The 18,044-nt window shown below is 38.3% G+C and overlaps 1 protein-coding gene across 5 annotated transcripts in view; it reads left to right on the top strand.

Annotated features, from left to right (window-relative positions):
- The window catches only part of RHOT1 (ras homolog family member T1), a 44,422-nt gene that overhangs the window by 13,173 nt on the left and 13,205 nt on the right, over positions 1 to 18,044 (top strand). For 4 of the 5 annotated variants that reach the window (XM_073310580.1, XM_073310575.1, XM_073310577.1 and 1 more), the window contains exons 4-16: positions 1,310 to 1,353; positions 2,673 to 2,726; positions 3,234 to 3,286; positions 4,362 to 4,470; positions 4,812 to 4,913; positions 7,901 to 7,999; positions 9,389 to 9,497; positions 10,460 to 10,580; positions 12,427 to 12,511; positions 13,806 to 13,951; positions 16,253 to 16,353; positions 16,766 to 16,896; positions 17,470 to 17,553. In XM_073310580.1, coding sequence (XP_073166681.1) covers positions 1,310 to 1,353; positions 2,673 to 2,726; positions 3,234 to 3,286; positions 4,362 to 4,470; positions 4,812 to 4,913; positions 7,901 to 7,999; positions 9,389 to 9,497; positions 10,460 to 10,580; positions 12,427 to 12,511; positions 13,806 to 13,951; positions 16,253 to 16,353; positions 16,766 to 16,896; positions 17,470 to 17,553 — 1,238 coding nt within the window. The remainder of the gene's footprint in view (positions 1 to 1,309; positions 1,354 to 2,672; positions 2,727 to 3,233; positions 3,287 to 4,361; positions 4,471 to 4,811; positions 4,914 to 7,900; positions 8,000 to 9,388; positions 9,498 to 10,459; positions 10,581 to 12,426; positions 12,512 to 13,805; positions 13,952 to 16,252; positions 16,354 to 16,765; positions 16,897 to 17,469; positions 17,554 to 18,044) is intronic. The other variant, XM_073310576.1, reaches the window with a different exon arrangement.

Here is an 18,044-nt window from a genome sequence, read left to right as displayed (position 1 = left end):
TCTCAGTAGCAAACACTTCCTCGGGGTTGTGATAAAGGAGAAGATCACTTTCTAGTAATTACCCCAAACTCTGCCCACAACACTTTTGAAGTTTGTCTCTTTGTGACATTCTTTACAAATGATTTTATAATTCCATCCCCTTTTGATGCTATCCTCAATTATTTTCCAGTTTTAGTACAAAGTATTTTATGACCACCTCCCCGGGGGTTTAGGATTAAGTCTTGCACAGCCAAGAGTTTTCCATGTTGTTATATAAAATCTGTCAGACAGATATAGCAAAAGCTCTGATTTGCTAGGAATGCAGTGGAGCTAGTAAAATTATAGGCTCCAGGCTAGAACTGGCATTTGCTCACAAATTTCCAGTATGACCTTTAAAGCTGAATAATTGCACTGGCAAGAGAGACTCCCTCTGGAAAGCATCAAGGATTGGGTCTGCTACATTTTCTTCCATCCCCTTCTTGGGGTGCTCAACTGATGCTGTTGTTCTGAAATGTAAATTCCAGCATAAAACATGACATTGTAGAACAGGGGTGGCCAACCTGAGCCTGAGAAGGAGCCAGAATTTACCAATGGACATTGCCAAAGAGCCACAGTAATACATCAGCAGCCCCCCATCAGCTCCCCCACCCCAGCTCCCAGTGCCTCCTGCCCACCAGCAGCCCTGCCGATCAGCGCCTCCCCCTCCCTCCCTGCACCTCCCAATCAGCTGTTTTGTGGGGTGCAGGAGGCTTGGAGGGGGGAGAGGAGCGATGACATGGCAGGCTTAAGGAGGGCGCGGGAAGGGGTGGAGTGGGAGCAGGGCTTGTGGCAGAGCCAGGGTTGAGCAGTGAGCCCCAGCACATGGGAAAGTTGGCGACTGTAGCTCCACCCCCGGAGTCAGTGCCTGTACAAGGAGCCACATATTAACTTCTGAAGAGCTGCATGTGGCTCCAGAGCCCCAGGTTGGCCACCCCTGTTGTAGAACAACAGGATCAGTTTAGCACCCCAAGAAAATGGCAGAAAATGTAGCAGACCCAATCCCTGATGCATTCCAGAGGGAGCCTGTTTTGCCAGTGAAATTGTTCAGCTTTAAAATTCATACTGGAAATTTGTGTGCAAATGCCAGTTCCAGCCTGGTGGCAAGGGCATCAATTTCACTGCCTTTGCATTAGAAGCGTATTTTTGTTCCACACACTTAGCTAAAAATGATTAAAAATCAAAAGGGCCATTGCCAGGATGGCTGTACCTGGAATGAGTATTGTAAAATATTCTCTGGTTTAGTTCATGATTATATAGAATATTAATGGCATTTTTTTCCTGTTGCATGCAGAAGCAGAGCAAAGTGATGAGCAGCTTCACCATGAAATATCACAGGTAAGTGACAGTTTGTGATTAGCTAGAATCTACTTAGGCAGCTTGTGCTCCTTAATTTTCCTCTACTGTTTAAGAAACTTTTTAAAAAGTTTTTCACTCTAGAGAGCTTCTGGCTTGAATTATTGGAAGAGAGTCCTCCCATTCTTTTCTCTCAACACTTCCCCCACCTTCCTGTTAGAACCTTTTGTCACAGCAAAGCTTCCTCTGCTTGAGGAAGATTGGGTGCTCTTTGTTTTCTAGGAAATGCATCAGAGCTGTAATCACTATTAGTGAGAAAGGATTGCTTTGTCATAATTCAAATCATATACTCCTTTGAAGGTTGAGCGCTCTGCCTCTGCAGTGCTTCTGTATGGTAGAGAGAGGGGCAAACTCGTGACCTGGCAGTGGTAGAATGTGATATTGGCGAGTCTAGGTTGATCACAGTGAAGTATAGGTGGGATGGCAAAGCCCAAATCAAACTTAAATCTTCTTAATCTCTGAAAACTAGACAAACAGCTGTACCCACATAGCACCACCTCTCCTGGTTCCCATTTGTAATATTTGTCAGGGCCAGCCTTACACACAAACTGTTACGTGTGATGCTGTGCTTTCTGCATACCCATTGCAAATGGTCAGCTTTGCCTTTTCCACTTACTAGCATGCCCAGAGAAGATGGCAGCTCTCAGCACAATATTCCTCCCCTTTTGGCAATTTGGGTTCATGTTCCTGCTTGGCTGGTGGAAAGGGAGAAACCAGCTTTCTTTCAGACAGTCAACGAAGGGACTGACAGCATTTGCAGCAAAATGATCCCAGTGCCTGAAAAATCCTGTTAGCTTTTTTCCTGTCAACCTGTTGCAGTACCCTTATGAGTGAACTGCTGCAGTGGGGTGTTTGTGAAGTTACTAAGAATCCTTCATTTCCTGCCCTCACTGCTTTCTGAGCATCTTAAATGCACCTTTGTATATTCTATATATAGGCAGTTTTTTCATGTCCTTGGTGGGTAGCCAAACTCGAGAACTGCAGCTCTGGGACCAAGGAAAAATGGGTAATCTGTGACAGTTCAAATGTAGATGGCTTAGAAGTCTGTGCCACCATTGCCCTGGACTGTACCTCTGCAAAAAACTGATTTGGGCATTTCTTAATATTTTTCATTTCTCTGCTCTCTTCAGGCCATCAGTCCGACTCTAAATTGTATGAGCAAGCTAGGGGCACAAACACTGGCCAACAATGAATCATTTTTTACTCTTTTGTTGTGATGTTGCTAGGTATGCTTTTTAACTGTTTGCTGTTCTAGGGAATCCACACATTCGGGATTCAATGGTTTCTCTTTTTTATTTTAGGCTAATGTAATTTGCATAGTATATGCTGTTAACAACAAGAATTCTATTGACAAGGTATGATGAAAACACCTTTTATAGTATCTAGCTGCTGTTCAAGATGTATCTCCTGTGACAGGGTACCTGAAGGCACAGTGAAAACTTTGTACTTAAATATTTAAAGTGCATAAAATCTCACTGGAAAATATTACATAGTGTGTAATCTACCAATAGTATTCTTTTTCTGGTGGTTCCCATCAATCGTCTCTTTTTCTTGTTTAACACTGACACCTCAGGGTTTTTTGTTGGGTGTACCATTTTCATAAACAAGGAGTACTGGATAAAATTCTCTTCTGAGCTTGTTAATGCCATGCAATAATCAGCTGGGAGTGTTGCTATCAGTCAGCTTATGCTTTTCCTTTTTAATTCCTACTCCCTCTTGGCCAAAAGTGGTGCTCCTGCCAACTCACAATAAGCCCAGAAAGCAAGAAACCAGGACCAGCCATGCTCAAGTTTATTGTATGCAATTTAGTCATATTAGTCAAAGTGTACATTTTCTTGGTAAGTGTTAATTTCTTGCTTTAGGTAACAAGCAGATGGATTCCTCTCATCAATGAAAGAACAGACAAAGATAGCAGGTATGTACTGAGAGGGAGGAAAAACATAAAATAGACCTAAATATTAAGGTGATGGGGGTGGTTAAATTACATTGAGGGTCTTGTTCAGCCAAAAAAGACAGATGTGAAGTTAGTCTGAAGTAGTCTCATTGCCTACATTTTTTACAGATATTTTCAACTAGCAAGTGACTTTTTAATACATCAGATATGCTATTTTAAAAATGTCATTGATGACTTGCGCCATATATGTGAATGCCTTCCTAATTTTTCTGCTGTAATGGCCTACACGAGTTTTCTTCTGATACCAGTTAGACTAAGAGACAGTCCATGGCTTGATCACAGTGCTGTCTCCATGGGCAGGCTTCTGATTTATTCAGGCACCAGATATTTTAAGTTTTGTACAGATCTATGAAATGTTGTTGGAAGCTGAGAAATTAAAGGAGAGCTTTGAAGGAAGTTCCGTGACAAGCTAAGCATAGGGGAGACAGCTTGTATTCTGAACTTCCTGCCTTTGGTTGGCTTAAGCCAGACCCTCATTTTTGTGTGTGAATTTCTGGTTTAGCTATTTTTAAAACAAAACCCAGAAGAAAAAAATCGTTTGTAAGAATGTTGTCCATTTATTGTCCGTGTCTGCTCTTTCTGAGTAATCATGAGCTACTTGGGGATCACTTGGAGTGCAATGTGGAAAATGATTATTTTTACCCAGTGGACCGGCTTTCATAGCTTTACAAGGGTAGTGCACTGTGCAGTAGGAATGTCTACAAAATATCCATATGAAATTGGGTGTTCCTGTGTATAATGGAAGCTTTATAAGTAATTAATCACACTGTTTAACTTTTCTAAAAAATCAAAAAACAAGTAGAGCACTTTGTGAGTTAAATGCTTGTCATATTCATTTGTTTGACACCGTTATGAAATAAACCTCAAACTGCTAATTTATTTTTGTTCCTGCTCTTTACCATTGGTGTCTAGTTATTCACAGAAACAACATAAATGCAAATTGTTTACTTCCTTTCTAGTAGAGTAAGTTGCCAAATAAAATAGATATTTTCAGCTCCCTCTCATTGTAAATCTCTGATAAATCTTATGTTTTCAGGCTTCCTCTTATATTGGTTGGAAACAAATCTGATCTAGTGGAATATAGCAGTATGGAGACCATCCTTCCCATTATGAACCAATACACAGAGATAGAAACTTGCGTAGAGGTATGCTCCTAAATTTTGGAATTCATTCTGAATGAATAACAAGTACCACATTGCTGCCAAGTTTATACTTTAACTTTTTCGATTGTACTAGTGATAGAGCAACTCAAAATGACTGCGTTGTTGTTGTTTGTATCGCAGTAGCGCTAAGAGGCTGCAACTGCGCTGGAGCTAGTCCCCGTTGAGCTAATCATTGCAAACACATAGGTCTCAATTTTTTTCAAAGGAGTACAGTATCCACTATTAAGGACCATATTTCCAAGAGTTCAGCTTCAATTTAGATACCCAAAGCAATAGTGAAATATTTAAGAGTTAACTAACTAATTTAAAGACTTATTTTTCAGTGTTCAGCCAAAAACTTGAAGAATATATCTGAGCTATTCTATTATGCACAGAAAGCTGTTTTACATCCTACAGGGCCTCTCTATTGTCCAGAGGAAAAAGAGGTACTTTATTTCTTTTTAAACGAATATATGTGTAGTAGTAGTAATCTTCGTTTTGCCAAACCCTTTTCAGAAGACAATTACATTAAAATAGTAAAATATTTTTCCCTTCTTGCTTTTTATGCTACTTCCACCCCAGTAGATTTTTTTCTTGTTTCATTATTTCTGTCTAAGTGTCAGTCATCATGTGCCAGCTCCGTTATGCCTATAGTCTGTGACATTAATCAGAGCCGTGACTTTAACTAAGTCCTGGGGGGAGAATGTTGCAGGATGTTCATTTTACTTCACAATTAATTACGTGTACAAACAATTGCAAATTGATTTTCAGATTTGATTTGGTCCTGGTTGTACAGTTATGCCAAATGTAATCTGATATAATCTGGTTCCAGATTCTTTCTCCATGAACGCAGATGTAAATTCTAAGTAACTCTGTTTACTGCAGTGTAGTTACTCCAGATTTACTCCAGTGTAATGGAAAGCAGAATTATTTCAGAGCACTCTTGTGAGATTTTGACAAGAGAGCTTCAAGATGAGTGCATGTTTTTTCTAGTGTTACAGTAACAGCCATAGCTAGTTTCTTAGTGCACAAGGAAACTGATTAAATGAATTACCTGGGTGCATGTGGATTTTTGTAGTAATAATAATATAGGTTGCAATTAATAGAGGCGCTGAATTTATCACTTATTGTGCATTGTCACTTCATCTTGAACAGTGGGGAAAGCCACTTCAGTCTCCAACGTTGAGTAAAAGAAAGCCACAAAATAATCGCAGCTTGACTTTGCACGTCCTGATTTTGCCTGGTGCTATTGTGTCATGACATTGTATCACCACAGTGCAATTAGTGTTGTCATCCCTTTTCTTTCTCCCTCTTTCTTCACCATTTTGTGGCTGGTAGTTGGAGAAGAGTTTTCTCTCTTCTCTTTTTTCCCCTCACCATCTTATTTATTAAAAAGAAAAGGAGTACTTGTGGCACCTTAGAGACTAACCAATTTATTTGAGCATGAGCTTTCGTGAGCTACAGCTCACTTCATCGGATGCATACCGTGGAAGCTGCAGAAGACATTATATACACACAGAGACCATGAAACTATACCTCCTCCCACCCCACTGTCCTGCTCGTAATAGCTTATCTAAAGTGATCATCAAGTTGGGCCATTTCCAGAACAAATACCTGGATTTGTGCTGGAAATGGCCCAACTTGATGATCACTTTAGATAAGCTATTACCAGCAGGACAGTGGGGTGGGAGGAGGTATTGTTTCATGGTCTCTGTGTGTATATAATGTCTTCTGCAGCTTCCACGGTATGCATCCGATGAAGTGAGCTGTAGCTCACGAAAGCTCATGCTCAAATAAATTGGTTAGTCTCTAAGGTGCCACAAGTACTCCTTTTCTTTTTGCGAATACAGACTAACACGGCTGTTACTCTGAAACCATCTTATTTATTGGGAGGGAATTCCCTCTCTTTCTTTTTTCTCTCTCACTGGGGGCAAACTCATCAGCTTTTCCTCTCCCATGCTGTTGGTCCATATGCTCAGTACTTTGTCTAATAGATGAGACAAGAGAGTTAAAATTACTGTGCTTGGCCCCAGGGCTCTTCCTGATACCTTGCCTAAACCAGTTAAACATGGATCAAGTGCCTGTTCAATAACGGTTCACTGTAGCCCTAGAGCCATTGAATTTAATTTTTTTGTGTGTGGAATGTCCATTTAAGATGCCTTATTAGATTTATCTTCATTGATAGGCAGAAGATTGTTCTCTAGTCTGATCAAATAAATAGGCTTTAATCTTAGAATTAGAAGTAGAATCATAGAAACACATGGCTGGAAGGGACCTTAAGTGGTCATCTAGTCCATCCTGCAGTGCTGAGGTAGGATTAAGAATACCTAGACCATCTATGACATGTGTTTGTTTAACATGTTCTTAAAAACCTTCAGTGACAGGGATTCCTCAGCCTCCCTTGGAAGTCTGTTCCAGTGCTTAACCATCCTTCTAACTAGAAAGTTTTTCTTAATATCCAACCTAAATCTCCATTGCTGCTGATTAGTCCAATTACTTCTTGTTGTATATTCAGTGGACACTGAGAAACACTGATCACCATCCTTTTTATAACAGCCTTTAACATATTTGAAGACTATTATCAGGTTTCCCCCTCAGTCTTCTTTGCTCAAGACTAAACATGCCCAGTACTTTCAATCTTTCCTCATAGGTCATATTTTCTAAACCTCTTATTTTTGTTGCTCTCTTATGGATTAATGTATTATCTTAAAATGTAAATATTTTAAAAGGTGATCATACAGGAGCTGAGCAAGGGCATAATAGTCTAATGCAGTGGTTTTTAACCTTTTTTCATTTGCATCAATTATTTGACTAATTTTTGGTTCTTTTTTTTCAAATGGAGGCGTGGATGCCTTTGGAAATCTTAGACATGGTCTGCGGACTGCAGGTTGAAAACCACTGTGCTATGGTAACAATGACCTTTCATAGTCTGCAGACAAGAAGTTTAAAACCACTTGTCTAATGCACCTCAATGTATATTAGGAAAGGCTAGGGAAAATTATTTTCTTCAAATTTGTGTCAACAAATTAGTTTTTAAAAACTTTTTACATCACAATAAAGCAACAAATACAGAGAACTATTTTTGGATATTTGTGTTTTTGGATACTTTTGGATTGTTCAGCCTGCAAAGATAGATTCAAGATTTTATATAATTGAATTTAAGGAAGTTTAATATCAAAATGGACTTTTTTGTAATCTTTTTCTGAATAGAAGTTTACTGGTGCCGGGTTTTGTTGGTTGTTTCTATATATTTATTAATTTTCTAGGTGCCCATTCTGAAAATCTAAAACAAAACATACATTAAATTGCCAATATCTATTTGAATTCTGTTTGGTGCTGTCTTGTGGTATTAGTGTGATTATTCTCATCTTCAAGCCAAAATAAAGTGAATTTTCCTGTGAAAGTGGGTCCTAATTTCTCTCTTGATCTATAGATGAAACCTGCCTGTATAAAAGCTCTGACTCGTATCTTCAGAATCTCTGATCAGGATAATGATGGCACTCTCAGTGATGCAGAGCTCAACTTCTTTCAGGTAGGTCCCTACTATTTTTTTTTAATCACCCCCTATTTTCTCCATACCTAGTATATGGTAGCTCAGCTCTAAAATGCTATCAAAACAAGCTGAGGTGACTGGTAACCTTTGGATACCAATTTTTAATTGTTAAACTGTTCACTGGCTAGATCGGGGTAGGCAATCTATGGCACGCGTACCAAAGGTAGCATACGAGCTGATTTTCAGTGGCACTCACACTGCCGGGGGGGCTCTGCATTTTAATTTAATTTTAAATGAAGCTTGTTAAACATTTTAAAAACCTTATTTACTTTACATACAACAATAGTTTAGTTATAGATTATAGACTTATAGAAAGAGACCTTCTTAAACGTTAAAATGTATTACTGGCACGCGAAACCTTAAATTAGAGTGAATAAATGAAGACTCGGCACACCACTTCTGAAAGGTTGCCGACCGCTGGGCTAGATTGTGCCTTTTAAGGCACTGCTCTGTGCTTGGGGACTGGAGGCTGACTTGACCGAAATTTCCTTGAGTTACAGGGGAGCCAGTACAATGGGCACTGTATCACATAGCAAATAGGTGCATTATGTACTATCCTTCCTGCTGATGTGGATTTAGGGAAGGCTGTGTTCCCCTTGGGAAACTATTACCATCTTCAGTGTCTCCACTGGGATTGTGCTTTTAGTCCTGTGTGTTGGATGGCGGAAGTCTCTTTCCATGCTCCCACTGGGTAGTGCAAAATCTTGCCCTATATAAATCATCTTTGTATTGTTGATGCCCATAACAGATACTGGGCCTCATTCTCCTTGAATGCTGGTGTAAAATCAGGAGTAATTCCGCTGGAGTGAGATGAAAATCAGGTCTAACATTTCAGATATCGAACTACATTTAACCTTAAGTATTAGAGCTAAGAAATGGAATGCAGAGTTAAAGCTTCTCCTCAAACCTGAATTCACATTATTGTGGCTAGCTATTGCTAAGATTGTAATTCAGTTGAATATCCTGCCTTTTTTCCGTTTAAATTTGCAACACTTTTCTTGAAAAATGAAAAAGGGTTTTTCTACATCCCTACCTCTACTGATTAGTGTGGGTTTAAATACAATTTCGAGGTTCCCCAGTATTGCATTTCTGTTTCTTTAAACACCTGTTCCTCTCTAGGTGGCTGTGATTCTTTAACAGTCTTGAAAACTGAAGCAAATAATAGATACCCTGTCCTGTTCTGCTCTTTTGTGGGAGCAGTACCAACGAGCAAGGAACTGTCCTGCCTGCTCTGCTTTAATTTAGAGTTTGCTTGGATTGCCCCTACCACTAAATTAGCATAGCGTTTAGGGCTGTACTTTGAGTAGGATATGCTGTATGATTGACTTAGTATCAGTGTTTCTAATATGCCTTTTCCTTGTTTGTTAGAGAATTTGTTTTAATACTCCACTAGCGCCTCAAGCATTGGAAGATGTAAAGAATGTAGTCAGAAAAAATCTAAGTGATGGAGTTGCTGATAATGGATTAACATTAAAAGGTAGGTATTGTTTGAAGAGAGACATTTAAAGTTGATACAAGATAGAAGTCCATGTGTAATCTGTTGTTAAAGGAGGAAAAAGGGGTTGAAATACGATTTCAGTTTCTTGCTCCCTTGGCAACAAGAGCTGGTCATAACTTGGCTGTGGCATGGGATAAACTGAGGAATAATCGGGGAGAAGGAAATGGTGTTCCAGTGGAGAATGCTTAAGGGACCAAAATGTCTGAATTAAGTGTGCTGATTCAAATAAATTCTCTCTTGGGCAAATTCTATAGTTTCCATTTAGAGTAGGCTCTTTGTTTAGTTTCACCAGAGGGAGCCCTAGCATAGATAAAGCATTGGTTCCCACTAGCATTCTAGTGACTGCTGTGTAGATCTGTTTGGAGCAAGCTGTAAAAATTAAAGGCAATATCTTTTCTACTACTTGTGGGAGCTGCAACTGTGAAACCAAAAGTGAGAAATTGTAGGGGGAAAAGCCTAATCTATACGCAGCCTTAATAAATCATGTGTGGATTGAACTGGAGGAGTAATCTCAGTTTTTAGTAAAACAGGGAAAGTACTTAAGCAATTATCCTTGAATTTTGGTGTAGCAAAACTAATACATGCTTCTGTGAAACTACTGTAGAAGGTTGTCATTCTTTGTATGTTTAATGGAGACTATATAAAAATTTTTAGCATGATACAAATTAAAACCAGCCTTGTAATAAAAATGCTGGGGCTAACACTTAGGAAACAAATTTTAAGAAAATAATTATTTTGGCGATCCGATTATAGAAGTATTATAATTGTACAAATTGAAGGTACAGAAAATGTCATGTATTCATTAAGATTTTATATATCCTGCACTATGCTTTTATGTTTGTGTATTTTGTTCACCCAATTTAAAAAAAACAACCACTCTCAATGTAAATGTTAAATGTTTGAAAGCCTTCATAGTCTTAAGAATTATCATTTAATTTCAGGTTTTCTTTTTCTACATACACTTTTTATTCAGCGAGGAAGACATGAAACTACTTGGACAGTATTACGCCGCTTTGGATATGATGATGACCTAGAGCTCACACCAGAGTATTTGTTTCCTCCGTATGTTTCAGTTGTTAATTTTCACCTATTTATATAGAATTTGTATGTCATGCCTTCGGATTGCTAAATCAACTACTTACTATACATACACAGCTCCCAACTTTGTCAGCAATATTTACATTAACACATTATGGAGTATATAGTATATAATAATCTCTTGATGTATGTGTCACTTCAATTATGCATGTGCATTAAAGGCCTACACCAGTGCCCACAGAAATAAATGGAAGTTCTTTCCAATAACTTCCTTGAGTGTTGGATCAGACTTGGAGCAGAATAATACCATTTTATACAGAGAGAGTAGAAGAATAAAGGAATTCCAATTTCGGTGTGTTAGCAGAAATGTCTAAACTTAGGTTTCATAGTGTCACCTAGTTTTCACTGTGGGTTGCGTATGGAGAGCAGAGGGACAAGGGATTTGCAATACCAGATCAGACTCTGTTCATTTCACTTCAGAATACTGTCCCTGGCAGAGGTCCATATCTCATTCTTAAGAGGAAAGCAAACTTTTGTCCCTCATAATGCCAATTGTGCAATAGGAGTCAGATTGCGGAAGAAGGAAATTTCTTCCCTGAACACTACAATTGGTTTATGACCAGAACATGGGACTTAATTATCCTTTGTCCAGCTATGACAGAAGGAGGACAGGAGACACTGGATGTGGTTTGATTAGGCCACTATTTTATTCCTAAATGTCAGGGAGTACCTAGCAGATAAAAGTGTGCAGTGCAAGTAATTCCATAATCATTTACATGTACTTGGTGGTGGAGGAGGAGGCGGCTGTCCATCTTCCCCCTTCACCCATCTCAGTACCCAGCCAACTTGCTGCTTGGACCTTACCCCCACCCCTTGAATGAGGGTTAAGGGGAACTGTAAATGGGGGGCAGGTTCCTTGCCGTACCAGTCATCGGAGCCCCAAGTCCCCCATTTCCATATTCCTTTTAAGGAATATCTCCTTTAAATCCTTTACCAATCCATTTTATCTGATCACCATATCCCTTCCCAACGGAGTAACTGCACTGGACATCCGCCCCACACTTACACAGTGAGTTGTGACATGATAGCCTAACTCCCGTTTCATGTTTGCCCCAACTAAGCCCCTAGCCATTGTGGAGAAGAGGGAGAAAAAAAAACCCTCTTGCCTTGGCCAGTGTGGTGGTGAGGGAAAAAATTCCTTCCCAGTCCCCCGAGAAAGGAGCGACTAGTGTAATGCCCACCATTGATCATGACAAAACCTGGTATTTAACTATGGCCATTGGTAGAAGGGTGGGTGCTGCTCTACCTGGTCCAGGTAAAAGAGGGCTTTTCCTGCAGAGGCATAGGCCTAAATAGTCTCCCCTCTCTTCTGGTCATCTGGGGGGGATAGATCAGTGTCCCTGCTGACCTGGTTTGAAGCTGCCCTTCCTATAAGCCAGCCCTTCCTATAAGCCAGCCAATAGCCCCAACTGCTTAATATGCGGTGAAGTCATTCTCTTACCATGCATAGTTACAAGTGAGATAGTTATAAAACTGTCCAGCTCTTTTTATGGCATTTAACTCCTTTAGGATGAGATTTTCAGAGGCTCTTAAGGGAATTAGGTGCTTAATTCCCTTATTTTCTTTTGACTATACCATCCTTATCTTTTTCATAGAATGCTGCTGATATTCCTGTTATATCTGAAAGTGCCTTATATTACAGATGATTTTAGAACTCCTAGTAAACAGTGCTTGCTGTGTTTTCAGTGAAACAGAAAAGGAGCTGATTGCAAAATCAAAACCACTAAATGCTATTTTCATGTTTATTTCTTGGAAGAATTACATTATTTATTATCTGACTAATTTTTGTTTCTTTTTTTTAAATAAACAGGCTAAAAATTCCTTCTGACTGCACAACAGAATTGAATCACCATGTGTATTTGTTTCTCCAAAGCACGTTTGATAAGCATGATTTGGTAAGCTTTTAGTCTGACTTAAGTGGTGCTTGTATAATGTTTTAATTGCTCTCTAAATCTTAACTCTGACTTGATCAGTACAACGGGATGTTTATCAACAAAATCCAACCCCTGATGTCCAGCAGTCTTTTTTACCTTCTATTAGGATTGGATTGAAGTTTATGAAGCTGAACCAATTTTATTTTTCAAACTCAAAGAAATAATTAGGAGTCAATATTCATCTTTAATGTGGCACAGGAAACTAAATCAATGCTTTTATATTGGGAGAGCCATCTTCCTTGTGTTTAAATTGTTCTGTGAGCCAACCAGGTAACATTAGTACCCTACTCCATATAAAGTCTATACATGATGTCAGTTTATCTCCTACCTGGAACTAGGCTTTGTTAGCTCAAGTAACAAAAGAATAAAACTCAGCCTAAGCTTTCTGTGGAAGCCTGGCAATTCCTAGGGTTTCCTGTAGGGCTTCCCTGTTTCTTCTTCCAGTTTTCTTGGACCAAGGATCATGCTTCCCTCTGCTTTTGGAGTTGAATGGCCAGCACTGGTTACAGTGTGGCAGCAGTTCTGTGAGGGTTCTGACTCCTGATAGGTTGAGTCAACAGAACAGCTCTTCCCTATGCAGGGTCAGATTCTGCTACCCTTTTAAATGTTGCATTGATCAGTGATATTCCTAAACCAGGAAAAATGTTCTTACCATGTTATGAAATTGTATTTAAAATCATATTTATTTTACACTCACAGTCAAGAATGCTAGAAATGACAAATGCCTATGTAGGAATAAAGATTGAATAAGGCTTTAACAAGAGAGTCAATGTTTTGGGAGTTTGGGCTTATTCTCCATTTTATGTATTCAGATTCTTAATTTGAAGGAACGGTTGTGACCCTTTCTTGTCTGTCTGAGGCCTGTTCTGCACTAGAAACGTTTGTCGCATAGGGATGCAATTTTTCTTTTAAACAACACTTTTATACCAGCAAAAGCCCCAGGGTAGATGCAGTTACACCAGCAAAAAAGTGTTTTTGTCTATATAACTTATTTTGTTAAGGAAAATGTATAAGTTATACCAGCAGAAGCACTCATACGCCAGTATACGCAGCTGGTATGTTTACCCTTTCTAGCGTATACAAGTCCTGAGAATCCTTTTTTAAAACTGGTTATCCACCTGTTGTAAGAAAATCCTTATGGAATGAATGCTGCACAGGCCATTCAAATCCCATGCAAGAAATACTTTCCTTTTGCAAGTACGTTTTGATGAGAATATTATTAGTATCTGATGTATAACTATGTGCATATTTCTAGGATAGAGATTGTGCTTTGTCCCCTGATGAACTCAAAGATTTGTTCAAAGTCTTCCCTTATATACCATGGGGACCTGATGTCAACAACACAGTTTGTACAAATGAAAGGGGATGGATAACATACCAGGGGTTTCTTTCTCAGTGGACGTAAGTACGGTACATTATATGTTGCTGTTGCCCAGGAGTTACATTAGGACCGTACAATGGCCTTACATTAGGACTTCATGTGATGTAATAACCTATTTCATTGCACATTTATCTGCGTAGTTCTAAATATGCTATGCAAATCTTTTGTTTAAAAAAGTTAATAGTAAATCTAGTGAGGTAACTGAAAAAATCAGTCGCGTTTAACATTTTTTGATGAATGTTGTCAGAGCGATCTACTTCTCTGAATGCTTTTAAATAACTATGCTAATTGAGATGCCACAGTTTTACAGTATGATTTAGTTATCAATCAGATCTAATCAACTATATAGATAGCACCGACAGTGTTGCTGCTTAAACGTTTATAGCAAATGTGATGCCAAAACTGTGGAGATCTGTTTAACAGATGAGTTCCTGAGACTGCTGTAACCGTATTCAGAGAAGAGATTGTAATTCTCAGAGTTAGACACACAGCTCTTGTTTTAAAGGGAATAAGAAAGACTATTGCTATTGAGACTGCAGAACTAAGTTACTTGCTCAGTAAAACGTCCTTTCCATTTATGAAACCATGCTTTATTTGGAGCCAGAGGTTCTCGCTGAAATGCCGTGATGAAGTTTGTTTACTCCCTCAATGAGGTTTAGTCTGCATTATAAAGTTGTTGCACACGTTTGGCTCAGCTACCAGTGTTCCCAGGAGAGGCGTGCTGACTTAATGTGAATAGAGGTTGAATTACCTTGTACTCTGGAGAGAATGGTAGTTCCTCAGTAAGCTGGAGGTTGTTCTCCAGTAGGGCTTTCAGAGAAGTTCACATTATTTTTTTTGGCTGACTCCTTTTTGTTTGTTGTTTTGGAAACTTGCAGTACATTTTCCAGAACTTTTATGTCTGTCATGTTTACATAACTGACTTGTAGAGAAATTCACTTAAATATCTATTGCTGATTTCATGGTGCTCTGCTAGTTCAGTAGCAGATGAATATCGCTGACTAGAGCCAGGTGTAGCATGGAAAGCATGTACAAGCTTCTCCATACTGCTCAGTCAACACAAATCAATCCTGATCTCCAGCATCTTGACTATACCAGTCTTAGTCTTTTTATCCTCCTAACCCACCTCTGCCAATGTATTTCCATTCACCTGGATCCTGTCACTTGCTTGTCTAATCCTGAGCCTCTCCTATCCAAACATTTACCAGTCACATTAAATTACATGGTGTGGTTTTTATATGAGCATCCATGCTTAAAGGGGATAATCTGAAATCACTAAATTTCTTCTTACTTGACCTACGTAGGATTGAAACATAGGTCTCCAGAAATACTAACTTTCTGTACCAACCAGCCATTGTCACAAGAATATTTAAGGGATGTATATTATTTTTGGATTTTGTCAATCCCGCTGTCCTTAGTTCATTTGAGATCATTGATAATGGAGCCCCCCAGAATCCAGTTTGTTTGATTTACATAATTGCTAAATCAGATGTAACCATGTACTTGCTATGTAATTAATGCATACTTTACCAGTATATCACCTATGAGAGAATGTTTGATATCTATCTAAGAAAAGGTATTGGGTGATTCCATTTCAGGTACCCCTTAAGTTTCTTTTGAATGCGGCAAAGCACTTTAGAGAACTAACATGTAGGAACAGTATTGAGGACATTCACTATAAGATCCCATTTTAAAGCTTTCTGTTGAAGATCTGCTATTATGTAGAAAGGAAGAAAGCCAAAATGTTGAAGAATTGACCAAAGCAGTAGAGCTTTTGGAGCCACTGTGTGGCCTGCTGCTCAGAGAACTACAGGCTGTTCTGGAATTTGGGCAGTGTCCAATGATCATGGCTTCAGGACTCTCACCAGATTTTGGAAATCTGCCTGAAGTAGTATGATTATTGAGTCATTAATTGTCACCCTCTCAATAGTTAGTCAGTATTTTCTCTATATATACCTCCTGTAAACATTAAAGATGTTGCTGTCCTCTGTTTGCTTTCCTCTTGACAGTGAGTTGGGAATACAAGGGAGGAGCAATCACATTCATTTTGTGTTGTGAAAAGCATTGTATAGGTTGTCAGCATGGGTGGTTTGATCTTAGCAGGGGCTGCCCCCATAGTATAATGGGTTCATTATATTAATAAAACTAGGGCCATTTAACTTTAAAACGTGTGTTCTCATCACTGGATGGCACCAGAACACTCTGCTTTTGCCAGATGTAATACATAGGGCACAAGTACTTTTAATAGAAATCTGGAATGGTGGATGTTGGCAATTTAGGAATGATTGTTTTGGGATTTTTTCCCCTCTTTTTTTCCTTAGACTAACTACATATTTAGATGTACAGCGCTGCCTGGAGTACTTGGGCTATTTAGGCTATTCAATACTGACAGAGCAAGAGTCTCAAGCATCAGCAATTACAGGTAAGTATCTGAAATGCTGTTAATACAGTTTGGGAGCTTATTTTAAAAGATCAGTTTCATACATCCAATTGCCAAGCTGTAAATTGAGTTTAAATGAAATGTTCTGTGTGTTTTTTTCTCCTTTCTGCTTAGAACACAGACATATTTTGAAAAGGAATAATATCCTGGAGAGCATTCTAGTTTGTTTATAAAAGTAAAAAAGTATATATGTAAAAGATTATGACTTTTATAAATGACACCATCATATGAAAAGATTCTCGATTCCTGTTGAATTAGTTGGCATTTTGTTCACTTGAACTTTTTAAAAAGTGTGTGCCATTGGGATATTAAAGATTTTTATTACAGATGTTTCAAATATGATTTAAGTAATTTAACTGTTCCTACTGTAGGAATTTTAATTTTTTTTTTAAAGTAACTAGAGATAAAAAGATAGACCTCCAGAAAAAGCAGACTCAAAGGAATGTGTTCCGATGTAATGTTATTGGGATGAAAGGCTGTGGGAAAAGTGGTGTTCTCCAGGCACTTCTTGGAAGAAATCTAATGGTAAGAAACATTTTCTTTTTAATTTGAGTTGTAATTAAATAATATTGAGAGTTAAGTTTAGGTAACAAAATTCTGTTGACAGCGTGCCCTGACTGTGATGATTTAGTTGGGGATTGGTCCTGCTTTGAGCAGGGGGTTGGACTCAATGACCTCCTGAGGTCCCTTCCAACCCTGATATTCTATGATTCTGTGATTCTATACAGCTAGCTGCCTTAAACTTTTCTTGTTAGCACTAAAGTTTGGGAAAGCCATCATGGATTGCAGAATTTTACAAATTATCAAGTAAGTGAACAGATATGGCAATTGAGGATACTGCCTTGCAAAATGTGCTTTGTTCTTTTCCTTTTACGTTAGTAGTTTTAATCTTTGATACTTCATGACTGACAAAATGTACTACAGCTACATGTTTACTAGCATACTATGAAGTCTTCATAATATAAGACTTCACCATAGTTCTCTGATATTAAGCAAGTGCAACTGAGTAGGAACCTGAAAAATTATTTAAATACAGTTTTTATGGGGAGGAAGTTGCTATTGATTATTGTCTAACCTTTAAATTCTTTGTGTTTTCAGAGGCAGAGGCAAATACGTGCAGAGCACAAATCTTACTATGCGATGAATACAGTCTATGTATATGGGCAAGAAAAATACTTGCTGGTAAGACTACATCATCGGTTTTTTTATATATTTATTTTGTATATATATATTAATATATATATTTTGTCAGTTATGAAGTATCAAAGATGTAGTGTGTATATATATATATAAATTTTAAAATATGTTGTATTAACTGGTTTACAGAAGGCTACATTTACTTGAGGCAATTGTTTCTTGTCTGGATTTAGCTGTCTTGTGTTCTGGGTGTGAGTGCTTTTTTAAGACTTAAATACTTTCTTTGAGCAGCGTTAACTACAGATTTCTAGCTGCTTGCAAAATTAAGTTTATATAACTCTGTAAATTATTGATTGTGCAATATTTTATTTTTGGCACCTTCCCTTAAAATGTACCAAAAACACTCTGAGATCATCTTAATTGCACTTATTCAGTTGGACTCCTGTTACAAGGCTTCTGTTCTGTTGTTATATATCCTAATTATCACAACACCTAATTTAGAAAACATTCAACTTCTCAAATCTAATACACACATC

This window comes from Lepidochelys kempii, chromosome 14, assembly GCF_965140265.1.
Source record: "Lepidochelys kempii isolate rLepKem1 chromosome 14, rLepKem1.hap2, whole genome shotgun sequence".
Taxonomy (NCBI): Eukaryota; Metazoa; Chordata; order Testudines; family Cheloniidae; genus Lepidochelys; species Lepidochelys kempii.
The sequence above is the reverse complement of the archived record's forward strand: the minus strand, read 5'-3'. Positions and strand labels throughout refer to the sequence as shown.